At 43.2% G+C, this 27,795-nt stretch overlaps 2 protein-coding genes across 5 annotated transcripts in view; one reads left to right on the top strand and one right to left on the bottom strand.

The window, feature by feature from the left end:
• Positions 1-6,974: 6,974 nt before the first annotated feature.
• Positions 6,975-15,578, bottom strand: EBNA1BP2 (EBNA1 binding protein 2). Its single transcript, XM_033226809.1, has 9 exons — positions 15,054-15,578; positions 14,887-14,970; positions 14,480-14,652; positions 13,765-13,888; positions 11,961-12,050; positions 10,187-10,262; positions 9,851-9,944; positions 7,312-7,474; positions 6,975-7,163 (listed from the first exon to the last, which is right to left on the bottom strand). Exons 1-9 carry the CDS (start codon positions 15,117-15,119, stop codon positions 7,113-7,115), a joined length of 921 nt encoding a protein of 306 aa, XP_033082700.1. The 5' UTR covers positions 15,120-15,578; the 3' UTR covers positions 6,975-7,112.
• Positions 15,331-27,795, top strand: part of CFAP57 (cilia and flagella associated protein 57) — a 77,002-nt gene continuing 64,537 nt past the window's right edge. For 3 of the 4 annotated variants that reach the window (XM_033226807.1, XM_033226805.1, XM_033226808.1), the window contains exons 1-6: positions 15,331-15,454; positions 15,714-15,889; positions 20,634-20,950; positions 22,674-22,960; positions 24,205-24,412; positions 25,438-25,590. In XM_033226807.1, the coding sequence (XP_033082698.1) occupies positions 15,733-15,889; positions 20,634-20,950; positions 22,674-22,960; positions 24,205-24,412; positions 25,438-25,590 (1,122 nt within the window). In that variant the 5' untranslated portion in view covers positions 15,331-15,454; positions 15,714-15,732. Of the gene's footprint in view, positions 15,455-15,710; positions 15,890-20,633; positions 20,951-22,673; positions 22,961-24,204; positions 24,413-25,437; positions 25,591-27,795 lie in introns of all 4 variants that reach the window. The other variant, XM_033226806.1, reaches the window with a different exon arrangement.

Raw genomic sequence — 27,795 nt, 5'->3', positions numbered from 1 at the left:
TTAGCAGAAATCTGGTCTCCTGGATCCCCAGCTGCTGCACGTCCCTGAGGAAAGTGTGGAGGGCCCAAGGCATCCAATACCATCTCTTCCTCAAGGAGCCTTAGCTTCTTAAAGAGGATGCCAAGAAGGGGAGGGGTCAGAAGGAAGTCCAAGGAATCTTTACAGAAGGGCCAGCAGGTAAGGAAAGTAATCTAGGAACTGATCATAAAGATGTCATTGAGCTAGGCACTGAGGTTCAAAAAAAAAGGGGGGGGCAGGGGGAGAAATGAAATCAAAGAGGCAACTCATGAGATAACGGAGCAGGCAAATGAAAAGAAGTGTGCTGCCTCTGAAGCCTCAAATGGTGAGTTCCAGAAAGTTAGACTTGTTCCCAGCTGCCATCAAGCTAGATAGATCCTTTGTTGGCCATTCTGTACGCCAAGGGAGTTGTCTTTGTAAAGCCGCAGAAGCCAATGTTGCCACCCTAAGTTGCTATTTAAACCATAGAAAACCAGAACATAAGCATTTTGGCTTTTTTTTTTTTTTTTAACTAGGAAGTATAAAAACTTAGAGAAAATAAAATTAATATCTAAATTTTAATATATAGTGATCACTTTGGCTTTTTCTTTGGCCTAAGCGGATAAAGAAGAGACTGTTAAAGATCTCTTATTCCTGAGTGAGGGGGAATGCATCTAATGACAAGAAATCATTGCTCATTATTTAAAAAGAGTTAGGTATGTTTTGTCTTAGGATCTTGATTTTTGTTTTAATTCTTTGTTTTGAGAAGAAGGCCATGGACCCTGCAATATGTAATAGGATTTGGTTAAGGAAGGAAACCCTGAGGGCAAGTCTCAGCAGATTCGCCCCATTTTGTATCACAGAAGCCCATATTAAATTCAGAGTACATTGATGGGGAGCAGTGGAATCCTGCACTGTGATTCAAGGTAAGATACTTGTAAATGCTGCATGTAATCTTGGTTCTGTTTTTTAAAATGCAAATGAAATACTGTGCATTGTTTTTATATCAGAGTAGAACAGGTTCATTTTCCTTTACATGTCTGTTTGAAATTGCTTTTCCATGAGCACATGCATAATTCTTATGTATCCACTCTGCTTGTTTTCAATGTTCTTTTAAAATTTTTGTTGGGCTAAAAAGAGCCTTTTCTTTGGTATCATCATAGCTACCATCATCTATAGCAAAACTGCATATCTAGTACTGGAAGTAGTTCAACCAGCAATGTAGTAGGTAATATACAGGATAATAATCAGATATAATTTCTGATTGGCCAGAAGAGTTAGTTTACATGTATGCAGTTGAGGTCCAATGACTTCCAATTAAAGATCTTAGGCCTGGCGCGGTGGCTTGCACCTGTAATCCCAGAACTTTGGGAGGCCGAGGCAGGCAGATCACCTGAGGTCAGGAGTTCGAGACCAGCCTGGCCACCATGGTGAAACCCCATCTCTACTAAAACTACAAAAATTAGCAGGGCTTGGTGGTGGGTACCTGTAATCCCGCTACTTGGGAGGCTGAGGCAGGAGAATCACTTGAACCCAGAAGGCGGAGATCGCAGTGAGCCAAGATCACGCCATTGCACTCCAGCCTGGGTGACAGAGCGAAACTCTGTCTCAAAAAATAAAAAACAAACAACAACAAAAAAATCTTGTACCAAAAGATTCTGGAACATTATTTGACATCTAGTCTTCAATGTGAAAAAGGTACCTCTTATAATTACACCTGAATTCATCTTCATGAATATTTAAATTTTCAGAACAGCATAAAAAGTGGATTCGTTGATATGCAGAAAGGTGAGTCTAGTTTTATGATCCAGTGTAAATTATAAAATAGACTAAATGCCTGAATGTTTTCATCACGAGGCTGTGCTCTGAAAGCAATCAATATGCTCCTGCAAAGAGAGCAACCACATTTTCTGCTTTCATCTCCTTCCCAACTCTGCCCAAAAAACAGAAAGCTGTTACTTTGTATACTCATCTAAAAAAGCATATATAGTCAGTCTTCATTTTGCACAATAGTGCAGGACTACAAAAATGTCCTGCTTGCTGAAACTATGCAAAGCGATCTTAATCATCATTGGGGGAAAATTACAATTGTTCCGTGCCCTTTAAAGAAAAATTGTCCAAAAGTCCTTTTAAAAAGTATGAATCTGGCCGGGTGCAGTGGTTCATGCCTGCAATCCTAGCACTTTGAGAGACCAAGGCGGGCAGATCACAAGGTCAGGAGATCGAGACCATCTTGGCTAACACGGTGAAATCCTGTCTCTACTAAAAATACAAAAAATTAGCCAGGCGTGGTGGCAGGCGCCTATAGTCCCAGCTACTCGGGAGGCTGAGGCAGGAGAATGGCGAGAACCCAGGAGGCGGAGCTTGCGGTGAGCCGAGATCGCACCACTGCACTCCAGCCTGGGCGACAGAGCAAGACTCTGTCTCAAAAAAAAACAGAAAAAGAAAAAGAAGGCCGGGCGCGGTGGCTCAAGCCTGTAATCCCAGCACTTTGGGAGGCCGAGACGGGCGGATCACGAGGTCAGGAGATCGAGACCATCCTGGCTAACACAGTGAAACCCCGTCTCTACTAAAAAATACAAAAAACTAGCCGGGCGAGGTGGCGGGCGCCTGTAGTCCCAGCTACTCGGGAGGCTGAGGCAGGAGAATGGCGTGCACCCGGGAGGCAGAGCTTTCAGTGAGCTGAGATCCGGCCACTGCACTCCAGCCTGGGCGACAGAGCGAGACTCTGTCTCAAAAAAAAAAAAAGAAAGAAAAAGAAAAAGAAAAAGAAAAGAAAAAGTATGAATCTTTAAGCCTTAGAAACGAAAACTAAACAATGAAAAAAAATTGTGTGAAAGTATTAAAAACTCTGTTCAATGCGTAACAAAATTAAAATAGTAATATTTAGTAGATTAACTTTAAAACAGTAGAAACATTGAGAATCAAGTGTTTTATTTCTGTATGAAAAACCATGCTTGTCTTCTTTTTTCCCTTCTATAACTTACAATATAGAACAAGCATCTTTTCCATGCCCTGGCAAATTGTCTTTACTCCTTTCTAAGTTTGGATTTAGTTCCAACATTTTATCACTTGATCTTCCAATGTCATTACATATCTCCAAGAGTTGCTTTAATGTGAAGTTTTTCACTAGTGTCACTCCCTGGAGACATCTTCATCCTTTCCATCTCTTTCCTCATTTGTAAGTTTGCCTTCACAAGGTTTCTCTGGCTGTATATCTAGTCTCTAGAATGGCAACAGTATTCACAGTCCAGTATCAGCTATTTCATCTACAATTCCATTTGCGTTGCACTCAAATTTTACTTCCAGTCTCATCATTAAAAAAAAAAAAATCTTTTTTTTTTTTTAGTTTTTTGAGACAGGTTCTCACTCTATCACCCAGACGGGAGTGCAGTGGCACAAACATGGCTCACTGCAGCCTCAAACTCCCAAGCACAAGATATTCTCCCACCTCAGCCTCCTCGGTAGCTGGGACAAGTGCATACCACCAATGCCTGGCCAATTAAAAAAAAAATTTTTTTTGAGATGGAGTCTCAGTCTGTCGCCCAGGCTGGAGTGCAGTGGTGCCATCTCAGCTCACTGCAAGCTCCGCCTCCCGGGTTCACGCCATTCTCCTGCCTCAGCCTCCTGAATAGCTGGGACTACAGGTACCCGCCACCACGCCCAGCTAATTTTTTGTATTTTTAGTAGAGACAGGGTTTCACTGTGTTAGCCTGAATGGTCTCAATCTCCTGACCTCGTGATCTGCCCGCCTCGGCCTCCCGAAGTGCTGGGATTACAGGCATGAGCCACCATGCCCAGCCAAAAATTTTTTGTAGAGAGGTCTCACTGTGTTGCCCAGGCTGGTCTCAAACTCCTGGGCTCAGATGGCCTCCCAAAGTGCTGGGATTACAGGCGTGAGTCACTGTGCCCTATCATTTTTTGTTTCTTTGGTGTACATTAATCCTTGGTGGTCAATTCCCTCTCAACTCTATAAAATGCATGAGTTTATTGCTAAAGATAGAGGCAACACAACTACACACTTTGCTGTGTGTGTGTGTGAAATGAATAACAGATGCAGTGGCTGATCTTGGACAGACTTTGAAAGAAGTGAGGGTCATTAGTTTTCATGCATCTGTCACTTATGGAGTGATTTGTGGACTAAAGAGCTAGCGGCGACTATTTCTACTTTATGCAATTACTCAGTTATTACTTCGGTAACTGAAATGTGAATATTGTTGGTGAGAAACTTAATTACATCGTGATAACTGAATTCATGCATATTAGAATCTGTACTGGGGACTCCTAAGTTCCTACTTATTTTTCAAGGAATGGAATTGTATTTATTTTAAAGCAATATGAAGGAGGCTGAGTGCAGTGGCTCACACCTGTATTCCCAGCACTCTGTGATGCCGAGGCAGGATTGCCCAAGCCCAGGAGTTTGAGAACAGCCTAGGCAGTAGAGCAAGACCCTGTCCCTACAAAAAATTTAAATAAAAAAAAACCTAGCCAGGCATTGTGGCATGTACCTGTAGTCCCAGCTACTTGGGAGGCTGAGGCAGGAGGACTGCTTGAGCCCACGAGTTTGAGGCTACAGTGAGCTATGATCATATCACTGTAATCCAGCATGGGCAACAGAGTAAGACCTTGCTTTTACAAAAGAAAAAGAAGACATAATGCTACCTGCACCTTGAACATCCTTTATTTTGAGGGTTAGAATGGTAGAAGTGATGTAAATGAGTTCTACAAAGGATATTTCTAAAATTAAGGAAAGTGATTCCATATGTAAATCTTTGCTCTATAATAAATAAAAAAGAAAAACACCAAGGAAGTAAAAGCCGGGGGGGAGGGGGGGCATAGTTTTCGAAGCTTGTAAAAGTATGTTGCATTAGTAACTTACTTTTGGCTTTGGCTTTATCAGTGTGAAATGTTGTTAACCTGTGTTCTCCTTTTGTGAAACACTGTGTTACTTGCATAATTCAGTCTCTAACTACTTCCGAGCCTGTTACACATTATCCCCATGCAATAATATGGCATGAATTATGAAAAAGGACAGAGTAAATATTTTTGTCTTCTTGATATATGACCTGTGTGACCAGTTCTTAGTTGAAATTAGTTTATAAAAACTAAATTATCTTTGTTCTACATTATAATCTTAGTATTATATGAATCCAGAAATATCATTTTCATGTGCCAATAATGCTACAAGAAAATGTGAAAATAGGCCGGGTGCAGTGGCTCACGCCTGTAATCGCAACACTTTGGGAGGCCGAGGTGGTCGGATCATAAGGTCAAGAGATCAAGACCATCCTGGTTAACATGATGAAACCCTGTCTCTACTAAAAATACAAAAAATTAGCCGGGCGTGGTGATGGGCGCCTGTAATCCCAGCTACTCGGGAGGCTGAGGCAGGAGAATGGCGTGAACCCAGGAGACGGAGGTTGCAGTGAGCCGAGATCGTGCCATGCACCCCAGCCTGGGCGATTTCTGCTAAAGATACTATATAGCTCTCAGGCATTTCTAACTTCCTTAAAAATAAAATATGGTTTCTAAACTGGAATGGAGAGAGAAGGGGCAGGTAAAATGGCTTACCACTCTATCAACACAGAGTAAAGCCCAACAATTAATGTGGCCTGCCTATTCAACATACCACCTACGCAGAGCTTCCGCCTACGCTAATACTTCTCAAATATGAACAACCAAGGATTGCCAGATACTAAGGAAAGAAACCCCAGCAAAATAATCCTAATCAAAGGGGATTATCAGATTATCGTGTTATATTAGGATAATGTTTTAATTATATGGCAGGCAATGTTCTAAGTGTTTTATGTTGATTAACCCAATGCTGACGGGAACCCAATGAGGTAGATACATCTATATTATGCCAGAGATGACACCCGAAATACAAATTAAATTCCCTATGGTCAAACAGCAACTCAGCAACAGCAACAGAGCCAGGCCCCAGAGTCCACGCTTCTTAGCTTCTACAATACTCTACTGGTCAAACATGGGAAAGGGGAGATCAAAATGCACGGACTAGGCCGGGCGCAGTGGCTCAAGCCTGTAATCCCAGCACTTTGGGAGGCCGAGACAGGTGGATCGCGAGGTCAGGAGATCGAGACCAACCTAGCTAACACGGCGAAACCCCGTCTCTACTAAAAAATACAAAAAACTAGCCGGGCGAGTTGGCGGGCGGCTGTAGTCCCAGCTACTTGGGAGGCTGAGGCAGGAGAATGGCGTAAACCCGGGAGGCGGAGCTTGCAGTGAGCTGAGATCCGGCCACTGCACTCCAGCCTGGGCAACAGAGCAAGACTCCGTCTCAAAAAAAAAAAAAAAAATTTAAGAAACAAAGAAATCTCTCCCCCAAAAGCAGAACTGAAATACAACTTAGAAACAGTGCCTGTGAAATTCTAAAATTCTAAGGAGGAAATTCCTATTAGCCCAAATTAAAGGCAATTTCAGAAATGCAGGGAGATGAAAAGTTTACCTCTTATTTTCCCTTTCTTAGTAAGATACCAAAAAATGGTACACAGCAAAAGAAGGCATATGCTAAGATGGGAAAATGTGGGATTCTGGAAATAATGGCACCAACTTAGAAGGTCTAGAAAAAAAGGGACAGTTGTGTGGCGTAACTAGGTTGTAGGAGAAAAATTATAAAGTGGGTAAGATGATAAAGCATCTGGAAAGAACTAAGAATACAAAAGGAAAATTAGGCAAGCAGAAGAATGTACGGTGAAAGTTAACTGGAGGAAAAACCAAAAGCTGTACCACAAACAAAATCACGATGGCTCACGCCTGTAAAATATAGGCATTGAGCTTTACGGGGATTGATTGTAATATAACTGCTTAGAAGGATGAGACATAAGAAATGAGGGAGGTGTCAGTTAAATCATTTATCACAAAATGAAGGCAATTTGAACTCAGTGTCTAAATTACCAATAGATAGCAATGCAAAGTAACTTCTCAATCTTTTAGTCTGGACTATTTAACCAAAGGTATGTGTTCCTTTAATAATTTTTCTTTAGTTTATTGAAGGAAATGTTTACAACATGACACCAACAGAAGGGATCAAAGTGTGTTGTGAAATTGTGAGTCTTCATTCCTTTTTCTTGGTTCTTTGTATTCAAAGATGCTGTTTAGTGCGTTCTGTTCTTCATCTTCTCTCTTGTTCGTTTTCCAGGTCTCTTCTATAGAAAAAGATATACCACATCTGGTCACATAGCAGCTTGCCTTCTGCCCCAGGTGAGGACGAACGTAACTGAAGGGAGAGGGCAGGGTTGGGAGTGGGAGGGGAGGCTGAGCCTGCTCCTCACCCGGACACCTGGGCTCACTTACATTTGATCCTTTCTTGCCAGGCCTCTTGAGGCCTCTGCCATGAGCTGTCTTGGCCCGGAAGCTAGATACATCATCATAGCTCTCCCGAGTGTTCCACTTTGAGCCTTTCTTCTTTCCACCAAAACCAAACTTCTGGTTTTTATACCGTCGTTTAGCACTGGGCCTGGAAAAGAATGGTCCTAGACATCACCCACAGCACTGTAAACTCTCATGAATTTGATGGCCCAGCAATGCTCTCAGTTTCCTTTCTATAAGCAAAGCCCCTTAGGCACGTCTGTAACCCAGAATCTCATCCTTGGCCCCACAATCCTATGCTGCAGCCTCTCTAGACAAATTCATCTAGCTCGTTTATTTACAGTTCTGACCACCAGGGCAGGAAAATAAAGCAAGAAGCAGGGAAGGCTCTACATGTATCATGTGGCTTCCTGCTGTCTTTAGAAACCTTTCTATTTTAGGCCAGGTGCGGTGGCTCACGCCTGTAATCCCAGCACTTTGGGAGGCTGAGGCGGGTGGATCATGAGGTCAGGAGATCAAGACCATCCTGGCTAACACAGTGAAACCCCGTCTCTACTAAAAAAATACAAAAAATTAGCCAGGCGTGGTGGCGGGTGCCTGTAGTCCCAGCTACTCAGGAGCTGAGGCAGGAGAATGGCGTGAACCTGGGAGGCGGAGCTTACAGTGAGCAAGATCACACCACTGCACTCCAGCCTGGGTGGCGGAGCAAGACTGTATCTCAAAAAAAAAAAGAAAGCTTTCTATTTTAACCAAATCTTGTTAAATCACCCTCAGTTGTGTCTATTCCTCTCAAGTGTAAATACATGCAGTTCACATCCAAATCTAACGTTACATTTGTAACATTCAAATGTAATGAAATGAATACATTCAAATGTAAACATTCAAATGTAATTATAGGCATTCGAATAACATTCAAACGGAATAACATTCAAATGTGAAACTGGTCATCCAATAGGAATCTTGAATTCAGCATCTCCAAATTCATGTCATCTCCTGGACTGGCTCTACTTGCTGTACATATGCCCTCATTTGAGGCTGGCACTGCTCCCACCAACCCAGACACACAGGTCAAACATGTGAGAGTCAGCCTTGGTTCTCTCTCACTCTTTATACCCAAGTCAATTACTAAGTCCTGCTCATTTCACCTCTTCAATGTTTCTTCAATCCATCTTCTCTTCTCCCTCAGTTGCCACTTTCAGGTTATTATCATTGCTCATCTGGACTTTTGCAATAGTCTCCTTGTCATTTTCCCAGCTTGCCTCAAGTCTGTCACTTATACAAAATCTACTGTAATCTTTAAAAACATGAATATAACCTGCTCATTGTTATTAGTACAACCTACAACTTAGTCTCTCTACTGCCTTCTAGACAAAGCCCAAGCTCCTCAACAAGGCAAACCCACAGCCCAGGTCCCCCCAACCACATCGCACCCCTCCTTGCTTTGCACTGTATTCCCAGTGACACCAAGGGCTTACTGTTCCTCACAAACCCCTGAGATTTCACATCTTGATGGCTTTGCTCTTTCAGGCTTTCACTTCTTCCCAAACCCAGCTTCTCTTCTATTCTCGTGGTTAATTCCTACTCATGCTTCAAGCAATGCTCAAGTCGAACCCTCCTCCAGAAATCCATCCCCAGACCCTGTAAGGTATTTATAAAAGCTGCCTCAGTACTAATCCCCAGATGCCTCTATCATAGCACTTACTATCTTACATGGAAATTATCATTTCCCCTAGGCCTGGTATCCAGGTATGCAAAAAAGTGGACTAGAAAGAACAATGAGAGCCCACATTCTCTCTTTTAATCTTCATACTATGAGGCAGACACTATTTCCTCAACTTAGCAGATGAGGCAATTAGCATTTAGAAAGGTATGGTAACTTGTTCAAAACTGCCCTCCTACTGAGTGGTAGAGTCGGGATCTGAACCCTAAGTCTGAACTCTCGACCATCACACTGTGTGATGAGGAATCAACTTTTACTCGGCATTCACTTAAAGGGTGCCACATATTTAAAAGTACCTTCTTGGGATGGGTGCAGTGGTCCACACCTATAATCCCAGCACTTTGGGAGGCTGAGGTGGGTGAATCACTTGAGGCCAGGAGTTCAAGACCAGCCTGGCCAACATGGTGAAACGCCACCTCTACTAAAAATACAAAAATTAGCTGGATGTGGTGGCGGGCACCTGTAGTTCCAGTTACTCAGGAGGCTAAGGCACAAGAATCGCTTGAACCCAGGTGGCGGAGGTTGCAGTGAGCCAAGACTGTACCACTACACTGTAGCCTGGGTGACAGACTGAGACTCTGTCCAAAAAACACAAGTTTAAAAAGTACCTTCTTTTACTCTTCAAAGACTGGCATGGCTAAGAGGGCCCATCACACAGTGCTAGGGGTCTCAGCCACAGGCAGCAGCTGCACTGTCTGGACTCTATGGCTGTGCTGGTGGAGGTGCTATGTCTGCCATCCTTGTGACCTGTGGCCCCTTCACACCTCACGGGATCCAAAGAAACCATGCCAAAACACTTCTCACCCCTTCTTCATCTGCTGGCCTTTGGCTCCTGCCTTCATGCGCTGTGCCAGAGGTTTCTGATCTCCCTCAAGGAAATCCAGTTTATCAGAGAAACCTGTAAGTGAAGAAGTAATTTTGATCAGCACCACTGTATTTTAAGAAGAAAAGTTTAAACCACCATATGAGGTTATTATTTGCTACACTGATTTTAACAGTCACATCCTGCTCTCCAACACCATTCCCAAAACCTAGATCCGATAGGTCCACATCAACCAAGAAGGCTCCAAAGCACTAAGTGTTCAAATCAACTCTAAAGTACCCGCTACCCTTGTTCCCCTAGCAGAGAGATGTACCAACCTTTCTGATACTTCTTAATAGCATTCATCATATGTGCTTTCTCCTGCTGTCTCTTCTGAAGAACCTCCGTTTGCACCTGTGATATGAACACAAGGACTGTTACAGCTATTCCATACCATTATTCCAGTGTCTACATTGTCTTAAGAGCAACACCATGATTAATGCCGCTACCCTTTGACATTTACTATGTGCCAAAACCTGTGTTAGGGACTCTAAGTATATTCTCAGATCTAGGTATATTCTTCATAGATGAAGATATATCTGTCTTATAACAATGCAGTGAAGTTGAAATTTGTGTTATCCCCTAAATTGAAGCACAGAGAAGTTAACTTGCCCAAGTTGCATGGTGAAAAAGTACATAGCTGAGATGACCCAGGCTGTTTGACTCCAAAGCCAGCACTCATCCTATTATACAATCCTGCCTACAAAACTGAAGCAAATCATGTTTAAGACTACATCAATTTTCACATCACATTTGGACAGATTATTTAACTCACTGTTACTAGGCATGAAAGTAACCAAAAGGAAGAGAAAAAAACAATGTCCCCAGGAAAAGAAAAGAAAAAATTTGAAGGATAAAAGGAGACACTTTATAATACTCTAACAGAGGGTTTCTCAATCTTGATACTGCTACAGTGTGGAGAGAATAATTCTTTGCTGGGGTGTAGGGGCCTGTCCTGCACTGTACGATATTTAGCAGCACCCCTGCCCTCTACCGACTAGATGCCAGGAGTACCCTCCCTCCCAAATTTGACAACTAAAAATATCACCAGGCAGTCATAGAAAACTCCTGGGGAGCAAATGCACCCCAGTTGACAACTTCTTCCCCAATGTGTCCTTAAATTAGGAACAGTGAACTAAAAGGCCCAAGTGAGTTCGTCTTTGCTTTTGGTAATTTTGGTTATGTTAAATTACTTATTGGTGTCTTTGAGAGAATCTCAACCATCCACCTCCAGATAAAAGAAATAATAAATCCACAGCAGGCCTTTTGTAGAGGACAGGATCCCAGCCTATTCTTACTCTGCTGAGAATGCATGAGTGAAATGACCCCACATGTGGACAAGAGTCCTGCAACCCAGATCACAATTGCTTCTGTCCAAATGTTGACAAAGTCTTAACCCCCATGCCAATCTTCCTCACATTCCTGTCTTCCCACAATCCTAACTTTAAAACCCGTCATCTTCTTTCCTAGATGACCATGAAATAAAAAAGGAAAACCAAGAAAAGTTTCAGGGTATGCCTGATCTGGTGTTACGTTAGAACTCAGACATTCACAGTTCAAACACACAGGCCATCTTTCAGATTGGATGACAATCATTAGGATAATTTCTTCAGGGACATGATTATCACATAGGCCAGTGAATCCCAAACAGGGATGCATTTCAGAATCACCTGGAAAGCTTTTGGGGAAGGGGGAAAACAGACACAGATTCCCAGGGATTCTGAAGTCTAGGATTCTGTTTTGAAAAACTTCCCCTGGTGATTTGGCTGTGAGGTCAGGTTTGGAAACCACTCATCTGGACCCAGTGTATAGATATGAAAACTGAAGACCAGAGAGGTGACTGGCTCGCCTGCAGTCACCATACTACTCCTGGGAAAGCGTTCATGTCCAGGCAAGACTGTGCTCATGAATACCAGCCCATACACTGAGAGACGGTAAACACACGATCAACACACAGCTCCATTCAGCTCAGGGGACCACGCCAGACCACGGCAATCTCATCAAACACACACACTCCGCCTCTTCCTATTCCCTGCACACTTTCCTTCTCACCTTCTTCCCGTATTTCCTAAGTGCTCGCAGTTGTTTAGCCTTTTCAGACCTCTCCATGGCAGCCTGTTTAGTCTGCAGCTTCTGTCGAATCTACAACACAAAATGCTGTCAGTTTATGTTATTTGAATCTAGAATGACCACTACTTAGGATGCACTAGAGCAGGGAACAGATATTCCCCGTTCTTTAAACTGTGGAACTTGTAAATCATCAATTCCAACCCCTAAGGACAATGGGGCCCACAGGCTGAGCACTTTACCAAAAGTGTTAGAGTGAAGCCAGAGATTGAAAGTCACCTTCCCACTCCCAGTGTGCTGTCTGTTTCATTTTACAAACTGCCTATCTGAAGCCCAGGAAAGAAGACAAACTTCTCCCCATTTCTACTGTCAGTAGACTGAGGCTGGAAACCAGTATGCGGCCTCAGTGTCCTTTTCTAGTATAACACATACACAATAAAAATCCATGCAGATATCAGGTGCCTAGCCTTTTCAGTCAAACATACGCATTTTAGTTAAAGGATGAGAAGTTATCAGTGAGAACTTGTATAGAGTTCACAGTGAGAAGGTGAACTACTACCATGACAAAAGCTCCCTAAAATCCAGTTTGAGACTCCAGAGTACTATTTAAATATACTCATCCCTCAGTATCCATAGAGGATTAGTTCTAGGACCCACTACAGACATCAAAATCCACAGATGCTCAAGTCCCTTATATAAAAATGGTGTAGTGTTTGCATATAACCTACACTCGCCTCCAGTATACTTTAAAGTCAAGGGACCTCAACTCCTGGGCCGCAGACTGCCACGAACCTGCTATGAATCTGTGGCCTGTTAGGAACCAGGCCACACAGCAGGAAGTGAGTGGCAGGCAAGCAAGCGTTACCACCTGAGCTCCACCTCCTGTCAGATCAGGGGCTGCATTAAATTCTCATAGGAGCCTGAACTCCACTGTGAACTAAGCATGCAAAGGATTTAGGTTGTGTGCTCCTTATGAGAATCTAATGCCTGATGATTGGAGGTGGAACAGTTTCATCCCGAAACTATCCCCTCCCCCAGTTCATGAAAAAAATTGTCATCCACGAAATCAGTCCCTGGTGCCAGATCACTGCTTTAAATAGTCTCTAGGTTACTTATAATACTGAATTCAATGCTACGCATCATGTCATTCTCACAGATTCAATGTTCTCAGCATATGGCAAATTCAAGTTTTCTTTTTGCAACATTTTCAAATTTTTTTCTCAAATATTTTTGATCCGAGGTTGGTTGAATCCACAGATGCTGAACCCATGGCTATGGAGGGCTGAGTATATCTTGGATTACATGCTGGCAATCCCCTCCTTCAAAGTTAAATGAGGTCCAAGTTCTACCCAACTCTAAATTGTACTGTATCTGAACCATCTAAGCATCCCTCATTTTATAGAGGAGAAAACTGAGGCCCAGAGAAAAGTAATTGTCTACAAGTTCTAGCACTACCAGTGGCAAGGACACAAGAATGCTGTCTTCTCTGCACACCATGCCATGACCAAGCCAGCTAGGAAATACAATGGGCCATCTTCACCTCAAGGACCACACTTCTCACAGCACTGTTCCTCTCCTTAATTGCTGATTTTAGAAAAAATGTCATTCTTATATGCATCTAATTGGTGGTAACTGGCATGACTCTGAAGCAGTCAATCTATGGAAGAGGTAATAATTGTCCTCTGACAACTGGCTCCCCATTATTGGGCTCACAGCTATCTTTCTAAGCCAGCTGAATATACTTAAGTACAAAGTTTTGGCTTTCCAGAGGAAAACTTCTACTTCTTACCTTCTGCATCTGCAGATCAGACTTGGCCATTTCTGCAAAATAATCAGTGGGTCGCTTGGTAGGGACTTTGAGCTGATGGAGGCGGGGTAAGACTGCAAGCACTGCGGCCTGGGCTTGGCGGTAGCTGAGAATTGTGGGACAAAATGTGTAATGAGGTGAAGGAGAGAGGCCTTACGTTCCTCTTCACTGCCTCTCATGAGTTATCCAAGCTCAGAAGGACTCTCAAAATCTGACCTCCATTAGCAAGAACAAACAAATAAAAACTGTCACCAAACCTCACTGATTTAGTATCTAAAAGAAATGTAGATATATACCAGTTTTTAAAAAGGGGAGGGGTATTGCTAAAAATAGTTTAAGAGAATGACTACTCTAAAGGTACCCATTAACACAAACTAATGTCGATTATGGATTCTTACGTAATTGCTAAAGCAATTCCACACAAGAACACCCATAAGCAATGTTTTTTTTTTAACTGAAGCATGCACAAAAAGCTTTAACATGAATATTTCAAATTAGTCCATAAACTGGACTTTGAATCGTGACTGTGGACCAAGGAGCTCTCCTCTCAAACAGCGAGAAGCTCCTAGCTATTCTTAGTCAAAAGAAGCCGCTCTCCCTACTCCTAAGCTTATTCTGGGTGCAGCCTTACTAATTTCCCCTCTTTCCCACTCTCCTGCACAAGGATCCTCAACTTCTCCAACATTTGAAAACATACAAACTCATCTCTCGCTGGAAGTCGTCTTCTGGATCAACAGCTTTCTGGTCCTTGTTCTGAGGTGCTGGCGCCTCAGATCCACCGATTTCCGGCACCGGACCCAGTGTCACATCGAGTCTTTCAACCCATTCCAGATCCCGCTTGAATTCTGCCAAACACTGCTTCAGGCCATTCTAGGAAATCCAGACACTGAGCTCTTAAGAAGGGGACTCTGAGTTTGTCCTTCCCAAGCACAGGCTGTTAGGCGAAGGGACAAAGCGCTAATCCCCAATACGCAGACAGGTAATAGACCCTCTTGGCAAGGCTCAGGGTGCATCTTTCCTGGGACAAGAATCGGTCTCCCATGCCCAACAGCGGCTGGTGCGCATCCCAAGTCCGAGTACCCCCGACCCTGTGCCCGCGCTCACCACGTCGTTCACGGCCTTCTTCGGCCCCTCTAGCACGACATTGAGGCCTGGCTTCAGAAGCCCTCGGGAAAATGCATCCTGCAACTGCAGGACACAATCACGGTCACTCCCAGGGGTGTAAGACCCCCTCTCCCACGCCCAGCCCCGCGAGCTCGGCTGACACTTACCTCTCTGTCTGTGACAAGAGACTCATCGGATTCCGACTCCGAATCCGAGAGCGGAGGAGTGTCCATCTCGCCACACGCACGTCCCACACCTACAGGAAGAAGCGGGGTATCCCGAGACTCAAGCGGCTAGCAGAGGGCGGCCCTGGCCGCCGCTGCCTGCCTTCAGCCCCCTACTCCCAGGCCGTGGCTCCACGTGCCACCGAGTCGCACCAGGGGCAGCAACTCACAGCTACTGCTCAACTTTTGATTGGGACTTCCGCTTCCGGCGGCAAACCATACTTCCGGTTTGTCGTTGCTATAGGAACCGCTACGGCGTTTGAAAGTGCCCGGGTTGCTTAGGATCCGCATAGGTAGTGCCTGTGGATACATGCGTGGTCTGCTGACCCAGAGAGAAGTGAAAAGTGGGAGGAGGTACCTGGGGGTCGCCAGAAGGAGCTGGTAGCAGTGAGGGTACAAAGGAAAAGGCAGAAAAATGAGCCGCGGGGATGGGGTGGCGCGCAGGAGGACTCCGGGGAAGGGGGAAGGGGAGGGGAAAGGGGAGGGGAAAGGGGAGGGGCAAGGGGCGGGGAGGGCGTGTCCTGGATGCTGGGCGGGCCGTGTCTGGGCCGGGGGCGGGGGCAGCGCTCTCCACTCTGAAGCGCTGCCTTGGTGGTTCAGCAGAACTCTTCGGCGGGAGATCATGTCGGCCGTGGTAGCTCAGACGCTGCATGTTTTTGGTCTTCGATCCCACGTGGCCAACAATATCTTCTACTTCGATGAACAGATCATTATATTTCCTTCAGGAAATCACTGTGTGAAGTACAATGTGGATCAGAAATGGCAAAAATTCATTCCAGGTAAAAACCCTTTCCATCCTGACATATACAGGAATGGTATGTGCCACATATAACCCCATAATCCCAGCATGATGATTGGAAAGATTTTGGCCAATTTGAATATATATGCAGTATTATAAATGTAGAGGAAATAAATGGCAACTTGTATTATGAAACTAGATTAATCAGTCACGCATACATAGTTAAAATCACATATAAAATGTTAATTTAAAAGTACTTTTTTCACTGTAATTTCAGGAAAATATGTTAAGAATCCCTCTTTTGGTGTCTTCAATATCATTGCCTTTGTCATTACCAGAGCCCCTTTTTGAGTTGTCTGACACAGTTTTCCTGAGCACACCACCTTCATTACATCACCTTTTGAATCCATGTATGATGAAGACACTGTAAACTTTATTCCCAGTTGCAAATACCCATTTGTATAACATTACAGCCCTTATTTTTGTTCACAGTGGTCCTGTTGATGATATTCATGATTTCAACAACCAAATCCATTTTCCCATTTTTTGCATTGACACCTTTTATTGTGACATATACACATGAAAGAATGTACCCTACATATATGTAATATTTAAAGAATTACAATAGAATGTAGATCTGTGAACCCAGCCACCAACATAGGAAATAGAATATTACCAGTTCTAGGGCTTCTCCTTGTATTCTGTGTCCTGCTGCATCAGTTCAACATCATGCTTTTGAGATTCATGCATCTTGATACATATAACCAAGTTCATTGTATTGCTATGTAGTGTTCCATCATATGAATATAACGTCTCAAATATATGTATTCACTCTAGTGTTTAGGGACATTTGGGAAATAACAATCATATGCTATTACACACTATACTACTATAAACATTCTTGCATGCGTATACATTCATCTATTTGTGCAAATTCTCTAGGACACACGGCCAGGACTAAACTTACTGAGTAATATGATAGTAACAATTTACACTCCCACCAGGAGTGCATAAGAGTTCTCATTCCTCAACAACCCTGCCAACCCTTGGTATTGTCCAACTTCCTAATTTTTTGCTAATCCAGTAGTTGAGAAAAGGAATTGTGGTTTTCGTTTGCATTTTGCTATCATTAATGATGATGAGTATCTGTTTTCATGTTTATGGGCTATTCCTATTTAGTCGTATGTTAAATGCCTTGTTCAAGTCTTTTACTTGTTTTTTATAGTTTGTTGTGCAGGAAATTTTTGGCAGTTTTATTGATTTACATGCACAATTTATCTATTCTGTATACCAATAATTTGTCAGATATATATATGTCTTGCAAATAATTTCTTCCAGTTTGGGGCATTTTTCTCCCACCTTACAGTATCTTTTGACGGACAAAAATTATTAGTTTTAATAAAGTCAAATTTATCAACCACATAATATTCTGTTGGAATAAACTGTATTAAATACAGTTTACTTATTTATTAATGTTTATTTCCAGCATATTTGGTAAATTATTATTAATTCTAATGATTTGTCTATAGATTATGCAGGGATTTCTATATAGACTATCATATTATCTACAAATAACGATGGTTTTCTTCCTTTTTCTTGTGCTACCTGTGCTGGTAAGCACCTCCAGACAGTATTGAATAGGGGTGATAAAAATGGACATCTGGCCGGGTGCGGTTGCTCACGCCTGTAATTCCAGCACTTTGGGAGGCCGAGGTGGGCAGATCACGAGGTCAAGAGATTGAGACCATCCTGGCCAATATAGTGAAACCCCATCTCTACTAAAAATACAAAAATCAGCTGATCGTGGTGGCACGTGCCTGTAGTCCCAGCTACTCGAGAGGCTGAAGCAGGAGAATTGCTTGAACCTGGTAGGCAGAGGTTGCAGGGAGTCGAGATCATGCCACTGTACTCCAGCCTGGGCAACCAAACAAGACCCTGTCTCAAAAACAGAAATAAAAAAGATCATATGACTTTCCAATATTAATTAAATTATGGTTTTATACAGACAACATTAATTTATATTTGCTCTCATACTTACCAAACTCTTTGCCCACCGTCACTCTACAAATCAGATATTCCAGGTGGGATCATTTTCCTTCTGCATTTACTGATAATGTGTTAATAAACTCTCCCAGTTTTTGTCTGAAAATGACTTTATTTTATCCTCACTTCTGAAAGATAGTTTCAACAGGTATGCAATTTTTATCAACACATTATAGATCGTATTCCATTGTGTTTTTTTGGCTTCTGTTTTGTTGCTGTGGTTAAGAAATTAGCTATCAGCATCGTCTTTCTGTAGATGATCTTTTTTTCTGGATGTTAATGTCTGTCTATGGTGTGTGTGTGTATATATCTATACACATACACTATATACATACATATGTATAAAATACACACCATATATACACACACCATATACATTTACGTACATGTATATACATCATATATACATGTATATATACGTGTGTGTGTGTATACACACACACATAGATACACACAGACATACAGTATAGTTTTTATTTTCATTTTTTATCCTCTTAGGGATTCTTTGAGATTCCTGGATCTAAGGACAGGTATCTTTTTTGTTCTGTTATCTCCTTCTGGAACTCCAAACCATCTCAACTCCGTCCTCCACAGTTTTTTTCTTTTCTTTTTTCTAAGAAACCAGGTCTCACTCTGTTGCCCAGGCTAGAGTGCACTGGCACAATCATAGCTCACAGCAGTCTCAAACTCCTGGGTTCAGGCGATCCTCCCCACCTTAACCTCCTGAATAACTGGGAATACAGGCATGCACCACCTTGAGCAGCTAATTTTTTTTATGTAGATGGGGTCTGGCCATGTTGCCCAGGCTGGTCTTGAACTCCTGAACTCAACCCATCCTCCCACCTAAGCCTCCCAAGTAGCTGGGATTACAGGTACAAGCCACCACACCATGTATATATGTATGTATGTATGTGTGTGTGTGTGTGTGTGTGTGTGTATATATATATATATATATTTTTTTTTTTTTTTTTTTTTTTTTTTTTGAGACAGAGTTTCGCTTTTGTTGCCCAAGCTGGAGTGCAATAGCTCAATTTCGGCTCACCACAACCTCCACCTCCCAGGTTCAAGTGATTCTCCTGCCTCAGCCTCCCGAGTAGCTGGGATTACAGGCATGGGCCACCATGCCCAGCTAATTTTGTATTTTTAGTAGAGACAGGGTTTCTCTATGTTGGTTAGGCTGGTTTTGAGCTCCCAACTTCAGGTGATACGCCCACCTCGGCCTCCCAGAGTGCTGGGATTACAGGCGTAAGCCACCACGCCCGGCCTGTAAATATATTTTTAAACAATTTTTAATGAAGGAGGGGGCCATGAAATCAAAAGTACCTAGAGCCCTCGAAAACTGTAATGTGACCCTGATTGCATTTCCCAGATAAAGTATTTACACTTTAATCTTTGCCTGAGGCTCTGTTTTCTAGAGGATCACAGCCTTCATTTTCTTTTTTTTGTTTTTTTTTTTTTTTGAGACGGAGTCTTTCCTGCTCTGCCACCCGGACTGGAGTGCAATGGCCGGATCTCAGCTCACTGCAAGCTCCGCCTCCCGGGTTCATGCCATTCTCCTGCCTCAGCCTCCTGAGTAGCTGGGACTACAGGCGCCGGCCACCTCGCCCGGCTAGTTTTTTTTTTTGTATTTTTAGTAGAGACGGGGTTTCACCGTGTTAGCCAGGATGGTCTCGATCTCCTGACCTCGTGATCCGCCCGTCTCGGCCTCCCAAAGTGCTGGGATTACAGGCTTGAGCCACCGCGCCCGGCCCCCCACAGCCTTCATTTTCATTCGTATTACCTCATGGTTGTGAGATGAGAGCTCTATCTCCAGATATCACCTCTAGATTTCAGGAAAAAGGGGATAGAATGCATCTGTCTGGTTTTTAAGGAAGCACCAGCTTTATCATAAAGCCACTCTGGAAGACTTCTGCCTCCACCTCATGTCCAGAATGTCACACACTTCAGCTAACTGCAAGGGAGGCTGAGGAATCCAGTAGTTGGCATCCCAGCCTCTGCAGTAGACAAGGATACTCAGGGAATAAAGGCCTCTATGGTCTGACCCGATTCCACCCCTTTAGGCCCATCTTTGGTCACCCCATCTCACATGCAGTGCCCCAGCAAACCCACTGCTTGCAGTTCTCGCACTATGCCGTACCCTTTGTCACATCCACCCCTTGGCTCAAACTCTTACTGCCACCTGCCACCCGCCACCCAGCCCCCATCTCACCTCGCCCCCTGCCCTCCTTCAGGAAGCTTTCCCTGACTTCTCCTCCCACCTCATCCTCAGAGGTGCCTGCCCTAGTCAGTTTCTTTTGGGGACAGACTCTCCCTCTGTCTCCCAGGCTGGAGTGCAGTGGCATGATCTCAGCTCACTGCAGTCTCCACCTCCCAGGTTCAAGCAATTCTCCTGCCTCAGCCTCCCGAGTAGCTGGGATTACAGGTACCTGCCACCACACCCGGCTAATTTTTTTATTTTTAGTAGAGATGGGGTTTCACCATGTTGGCTAGGCTGGTCTTGAACTCCCCATCTCAAGTCATCTGCCTGCTTCGGCCCCCTGAAGTGCCAGGATTACAGGCGTGAGCCACCACCCCTGGCCCCTAGTCATTTTCATAATGCCCAAACACAGCTATGCCAAGGCCGTCTTTGTTCTTTGTGTCCACCACTGTCCACTCCAGTGCCCACTACTGTGCCTGGTTCCTGGTGAATCCTGGTGAAAGTGTGATCCACCCTGATTATTTCCTTTTTCCTCTGTTTGCAGGCTCAGACAAGAGTCAGGGCATGTTGGCCTTGTCCATCAGTCCCAATCGGCGGTATCTTGCTATCTCTGAGACTGTGCAAGAAAAACCTGCCATCACCATTTATGAATTGTCATCCATCCCTTGCCGGAAGCGCAAAGTTCTTAATAATTTTGACTTCCAAGTTCAGAAATTTATTAGCATGGCTTTTTCTCCAGACTCCAAATACCTGTTGGCTCAGACATCACCTCCAGAGTCAAATCTTGTCTATTGGCTGTGGGAAAAACAGAAAGTAATGGCCATTGTTAGAATCGACACTCAGAACAACCCTGTCTACCAGGTACCTAGTAGTGTCACAAGTATCGTGAAAATTATAAAAAATAGAACTACTTTTTATTGAATGCTGTGTGCCACGTTCTAATTTCCTCCATGCATTTTTATATTTAGTCTTACAACAACCATATAAGGTATGCACAGTCATTATCCCCATTTTACAGATGAGAGAGCTGAGGCTCCAAGAGGTTAGGTAACTCACCTAAGATCACAGAGGTGGTGAGTAGCAGAGCTAGGAGTTCCCCAGCTCCAGCTCCTGTCTTCTCTACTTTGGCCCAGAACTGCTTTCTGGTCACAGGTTTGGCCCAGAAGTGGATTAATAAAACTTGCTTTCTCTCCCTGGTCCTAGCCTTTTTTTTCCAGCAGCATTGCCGGGCAGTAGGAGGATTTCCGAAATGTGATGTAAAGTGGTAGGTCTTTAGGAAGCTGTTGCTGAAGTTGCTGTTATGTAAGGAGCAGAACCTTCTATTGTGTCTTGAGGGCAAAAGGAAGAAGACCCCTCAGGAACCTGACTGATGGCTTAGGCAAGGGGTCCCAAGGAGGTTTGATCTTGGTTCACTCACCCTAGTCTGGAATCTAGCACTCAATTCCACAAGTTCAATGACTCAGTTCTGTTCATGTTCAGGGATTCTAGCTAATCAGCATCTCCGGCATAGACTCAGTTATTCAACCCACAAGATGTTGACGTGTAAACCAGCATATTACAACCAGAACGCTCACATTATTTATCCAGTGTATTCCCTTCCTAGTAGTAGAGAAGTTGCAAGGTGAAATTATAATAGTAATCAGAAAGTTGCTGGGTGATTATTCCAGAATCAGACAAAAGGCAGGTAGAACCAGAAGGGGATTTCAACCAGGCCACAGTGAGGCCTGATGAAGCACCTCCTGCTCTGACTAAGTAGATTCAGCAACCATTTATTGGATGCCCATGATGAATCCAGCACTGGGAAAACAGAGATGAAAAAGTCACAGCCCTTCAAGTTGCTCACTATCTAGCCAGGACAGCAGGTTGACTGCCTATTACTGTACAGGTAGTCCCCAGCTTACTATGGTTAAACTTAAAATTTTCATCTTTACAATGGTACAAGAGTGATATGTACTCTGGAGAAAGAGGCCAAGTGATATACTTTCATGATGCTGGGCAGCAGCTGCAGCCACAGCCCCCAGTCAGCCACTGAATCACGAAGGTAACAACCAAGGTACTCTACAGTGTGGTGCTGTGTGGCCACATGGCTTTGCCCATTTTCAGCTTATGATGGGTTTATCAGGACATGATCCCATTGTAACTAGAGGAGCAGGTGTATATTGGGATAAGAGCTGTGGTTGAAGGATGTTCAGTTGGTAGGAGACCACGTAGCATCCCCTGACATGTGATTTCTTTCCTCCTGGACGGGGCTATGTAAACCTATCAGACCCTCTTTTTCTGTGTTTCCAGCTGAGCTTTATTCCATTTTGTTAGCACTGGGTGTGGCTCTTGTCAAAAGCTGCTCATTCTGCTCTTTGGCCTTTGTAGATTTCCTAGTTTGACTCCTAGTTTGACTCATATCCCTATAAATATAATGGATTATAGATGTGTCCCCTTATCAAATGCAGCATAAAATTACATGATTTTGTGATGTTTAGGAGATATTCTGAGCAGCCTGAAATAAATATTAACTTGTAAAATGGGAAATAATTCCATCAAAATTAGTTTCATAATTTTTTTTCTTCAATTCTCTCACATTTTATAGGTGAGCTTCAGTCCACAAGATAACACTCAGGTGTGTGTCACTGGAAATGGGATGTTTAAGCTTCTCCGTTTTACTGAGGGAACCCTGAAGCAAACCAATTTTCAGAGGGGAGAACCCCAAAACTATCTAGCCCACACCTGGGTGGCTGATGACAAGATTGTTGTTGGCACTGACACAGGCAAACTCTTCCTCTTTGAATCTGGAGATCAGCGTTGGGAGACCAGCATAATGGTCAAAGAACCCACCCATGACTCAAAAAGCCTGGATGTCATCCAGGAATCAGAGAGGTAATGGTGCTTCCTGGGCTGGCACTCCCACATTCGTTGTACTAACAGCATTATACAGAAGACAGCACTCTTTAGAAACTGCTCATAACCCCTCTACCATAAAAGTCAACTATGCCCATTTTCCCTTTTCCTCTCGAAGAGTTTTCATTTATATTTAAGCACAAATTTAACAGTTATAACCATAGGCTAGATACAATTCTTTTTATTTTTTATACCTAACCTCATTTTATAAGCATTATAATACGGCTGGTCTTCAAAACTATAGTTTTAGAAACACATTTTACAATGACTAATTTAATGAATTGATTCATGTCCACCAAGCCCTTGCAGTATACAAAAGGCATCTCTTGCTAGATGCTGGGGACACAAGTCCTCACGGAACTTATAATTCAGCAGGAGGCGACAGACCAACAAATGCAAGGAAATGTGTTAGGTAAATCTGACAGAGGATAGGGGTAAAGTGCAGTCTCAGGAAGGAGTGGTTGTTGACCATGGTAAGAGAGATGCCCCATTACCGCTGTGACAACCAGTGAAAATCATATCTCCTGTGTATTGGAATGTACCATTGCATGCACCAGACATTGCTTTAAACACTTATAAATATTCCCATTTGATTCTTATAGTTCGTACTATTATCATGCCCATTTTGTAGACAAGGAAACTGAGGATCAAAGAGGTAAGTGGCCTATCCAAGATCATTGCTCTGAGAAGTGGCAGGCTCAGGATTCAAACCCAGATCTCTTGGATGCCAGAACCTGGGCCCTCAACCCCAATGACATCCTGTAGATTCTTCTTCCTCAATAACCTTCAATCCACCCATTTTCACCACCATCCCCCCATGCCAATGGAATATCCTCTTTTTTTTTTTGTAATTAGGAGCTTCCTAAAAAGTCCCCATAACCTTCTCCAGGAGCTGCATTCACAGTCCTTAAGCTCTGGGGTCCAGGCCTCCCAGAAAAAAGCCCAGACTCGTTGGCTTGGCCCAAGCATACCTGCGGCTCTCTTCCTCTACAACTCTTGCCTCTGTCTACTCCACACGCCCCGAGTACTCTCTTGCTTCTGGGCTTGGCCATGTGCAGTTTGTGTACAGTTCCCAAGCCAAAGGGCAGTATTTGGCTATGGAAAAGGGGATCATTGGGTGGTTTCTGTCACACCCAATGACAGCCTTCTTTCTCCTCCCCAGCAGAATTCCATCTCCTCAAGATTGTCTCTGTAAATTGTATATGCTGTTTTTTTGTTTCCAGCCTGATTGAATTTCCACCAGTCAGTTCTCCACTCCCTTCCTATGAACAGATGGTGGCGACCAGTAGCCACAGCCAGCTGTCCATGCCCCAGGTGTTTGCCATTGCAGCCTATTCAAAGGGATTCGCCTGTTCTGCTGGGCCAGGGAGAGTTCTGCTGTTTGAGAAGATGGAAGAAAAGGATTTTTACCGTGAGAGCAGGGAAATCAGGGTAAGGAGGGAAGAAAAAAGAAGCAAAACGGGGGTCCTATTGCCATTTGTTCCCCAGCAGCAGTTCTCTGAGAAGGCATCTGATGGGGAGGGATAAGGCAGGATTGCTGAGCAGAAATGGTGAAATGGTGACTTGAGATATCTGTCCTGAGAGAGGTTTTAGGATGAAGTGAACAGAATTCGTTTAAAAAAAGGAAAATCGACCAGCATATTGGCTTATGCCTGTAATCCCAGCACTTTGGGAGGCCAAGGTGGGTGGGTCTCGAACTCAGGAGTTCTAGAACAGCCTGGGCAACATGGGGAAACCCCATCTCTACAAAAAAAAAAAAAAAGAAAAATTATGAGGTCGGGAGTTTGAGACCAGCCTGGACAACATGGTGAAACCCCATCTGTACTAAAAATACAAAAATTAGCCAGGTGTGGCAGTGTGTGCCTGTTGTCCCAGCTACTTGGGAGGCTGAGGCAAGAGAATAGCTTGAACCCGGGAGGCAGAGGTTGCAGTGAGCCGAGATCATGCCACTGCACTCCAGCCTGGGTGACAGATTGAAACTCTCTCTCAAAAAAAAAAAAAAAAAAATGGTAAACAGGTATGGTGGCATGTGTCTGTAATCCCAGCTAGAATTGCTTGAACCCAGGCAGCAGAGGTTGCAGAGAGCCAAGATCACACCACTGCACTCCAGCCTGGGCGACAGAGCAAGACTCTGTCTCAAAAAAAAAAAAAAAAAAATTAGCCAGGTGTGGTGGTGTGCACCTGTAGTCCCAGTTACTTGGGAGGCTGAGGTGAGAGGATGGTTTGAGCCTGGCAGGTGGAAGAGTTGCATTGAGCCAAGATCAAGCCACTGTATTCCAGTCTGGGTAACAGAGCCAGACCCTCTCTCAAAAAAAAACAAACAAAGAATAGGGGGATCCCAGGAAGCAGCCTGGTCTGGGAGTCTGTAAGCTAAAGTTATCCAAGAAAACTCTGAAAGCCTAAGGCCCACTGACAACCTGGGGACATTACTGATAGCTGTTTTGCATCTTGAGCAGATTCCTGTGGACCCGCAGAGCAACGATCCAAGTCAGTCTGACAAACAGGATGTTCTCTGCCTATGCTTCAGCCCCTCAGAGGAAACTCTGGTTGCCAGCACCAGTAAGAACCAACTCTACAGCATCACCATGTCCCTGACAGAAATCAGCAAGGTGAGTCTTCCCAGCAATGGTCCTTCCAGACCAGGACCTGTGTGCCTGGCTGGGGGACTGGTCACCATGTGGGCAAATTTTAATCCAAATAAGTTAGCATAAACTCATACATCCCCTTCACACAGAGCAAAACAAAATTCTAATTTTAAGATGTTCACATAGAAGTATGCTGATAGACTCAGTGGGACTGTGATTGCTCCAGTAACTTTGGAGGACACATTGGCATTGTCTCAGATTTAAATCCCACATATCCTTTTACCCAGAAATTACATTTTAAGGCATTTAATCTATTGCTATATTTGCTCATGTACACAAATGCATATATATAAAATGTTTCTTTTTCTTTTTTACTGTTTTGGAATAATAAAGAAAGCCGATATAAATACACTGCAGACATTACAATAAGAAAGGCACTATTAAAGACAGAGATCATATTGTACTTAAAATGGCTCAGTACCAATAAGATATTACAGTTTTAAGTCTGCATGTACCTAATACCATAGATTCAAAATATATAAAGCAAAACTGGACAGAACAACAAGGAAAATAGACCATCTACAATCACAGTAGAAGATTTAACATATCTTTCTCAGTAATGGTGCTTTTTTTATAACAGCTTAATTGAGTTATGATTCACATACAAATTGCCTATTCAAAGTATACAATTCAGTTGTTTTTAGTATATCCAAAGAGTTATGCAACCATTTATCATAGACAGCCTTCGGACATTTTTATCACCTCAAAAAACTAAAAAGCCATACCCTTTAGCTATTATTATTCCTCCATCCTCCCAATTATCACCCTTCCCCACCCCAGCCCTAGGCCACCGCTTACCTACTTTATGTCTCTATACATAGAATTGCCTATTCTGGACATTTCATACAAATGGAATCATAAAACGTGGACTTTTATGACTGGCTTCTTTGACTTAGCATAATGGGTTTTGTTGTTGTTTTGACACAGGGTCTCGCTCTGTTGCCCAGGTGGGAGTACAGTGGTGCAATCATGGCTCACTGCAGCCTTGACCCCCTGGACTCAAGCAATCTTCCCACCTCAGCCTCCCAAGTAGTTAGGACTACAGGTACACGCCACCACATCCAGCTAGCTTTTGTGTTTTTAGTAGAGACAGGGTTTTGCCATGTTGCCCAGGCTGGTCTTGAGCTCCTGAGCTCAAGCAGTCCACCCACCTTGTCCTCCCAAAGTGTTGGGATTACAGGCATGAGCCTCCACACATGGCCAGTTTTCAGTGTTCATCCATGTTGTAGCATGTATCAGTACTTCATTCCTTTTTTATGGCCAAATAATATTTAATTATGTGGATATACTATATTTTATTCACCAAATTTGTATATTTGGGTTGTTTCTACCTTTTGGCTTTTATGAATAATGCAACTAGTTTTTATGTGGATGGGTTTTCATTTCTCTTCCTATAAGTGGAATTGCTGAGTCATATGGTAACTTCATGTTCAATTATTTGAGGAACTGTCATACTGTTTTCCAAAGTGACTGGACCATTTTATATTCCCACAAGCAGTATATGAGCATTCTGATTTCTCTATATCCTTGCCAAAACTTGTTATTATCTTTTTTATTATAGCCATCTTAGTGGGTAAGAAGTGGTATCTCATTGTGGTTTTGATTTGCATTTACCTGATGATTAATGATGAACATCTTTTCAAGAATTTGTAATTCTTCTTTGAAGAAATGTCTATTCAGATTTTTTGCCCATTTAAAAAAATTGAGTCATATGTCTTTTTATTATTGAGTTGTAACAGTTATTTATATATTCTAGCTATAAGTCCTTTATCAGATATGTGATTTGTAAATACTATGTCCCATTCTGTGGGTTGTCTTTTCACTTTTTTGATGTTGTCCTTTGATGAACAGTTTTCAATTTTGATGAAATTGAAATCGAATTTATCTATTTTTCTTTTGTTGGTTGTGCTTTTCATGTTATATTTAAGAAGCCAATGCCTGAGGTCATGAAGATTTACCCCTATATTTCTTCTAAGAGTTTCATAGTGCTAGGTCTTGCATCCAGGTCTTTAATCCATTTTGAATTCATTTGTGTATATGGCATGGTACAGGGGTCCAACTTCATTCTTTGGCACGTAGATGTCCAGTTGTCACAGCATCATTTGTTGAAAAGGCTAGTCTTTCTCCATTGAGTAGTCTTGGCATCTTGTTGGAAATCAGTTGACACAT

The sequence above is a fragment of the Trachypithecus francoisi genome, unplaced genomic scaffold (genome assembly GCF_009764315.1).
Source record: "Trachypithecus francoisi isolate TF-2019V2 unplaced genomic scaffold, Tfra_2.0 Lachesis_group12, whole genome shotgun sequence".
Classification (NCBI taxonomy): Eukaryota; Metazoa; Chordata; class Mammalia; order Primates; family Cercopithecidae; genus Trachypithecus; species Trachypithecus francoisi.
Note: the sequence above shows the minus strand (reverse complement) of the source record. Positions and strands in the feature narration are given on the sequence as shown.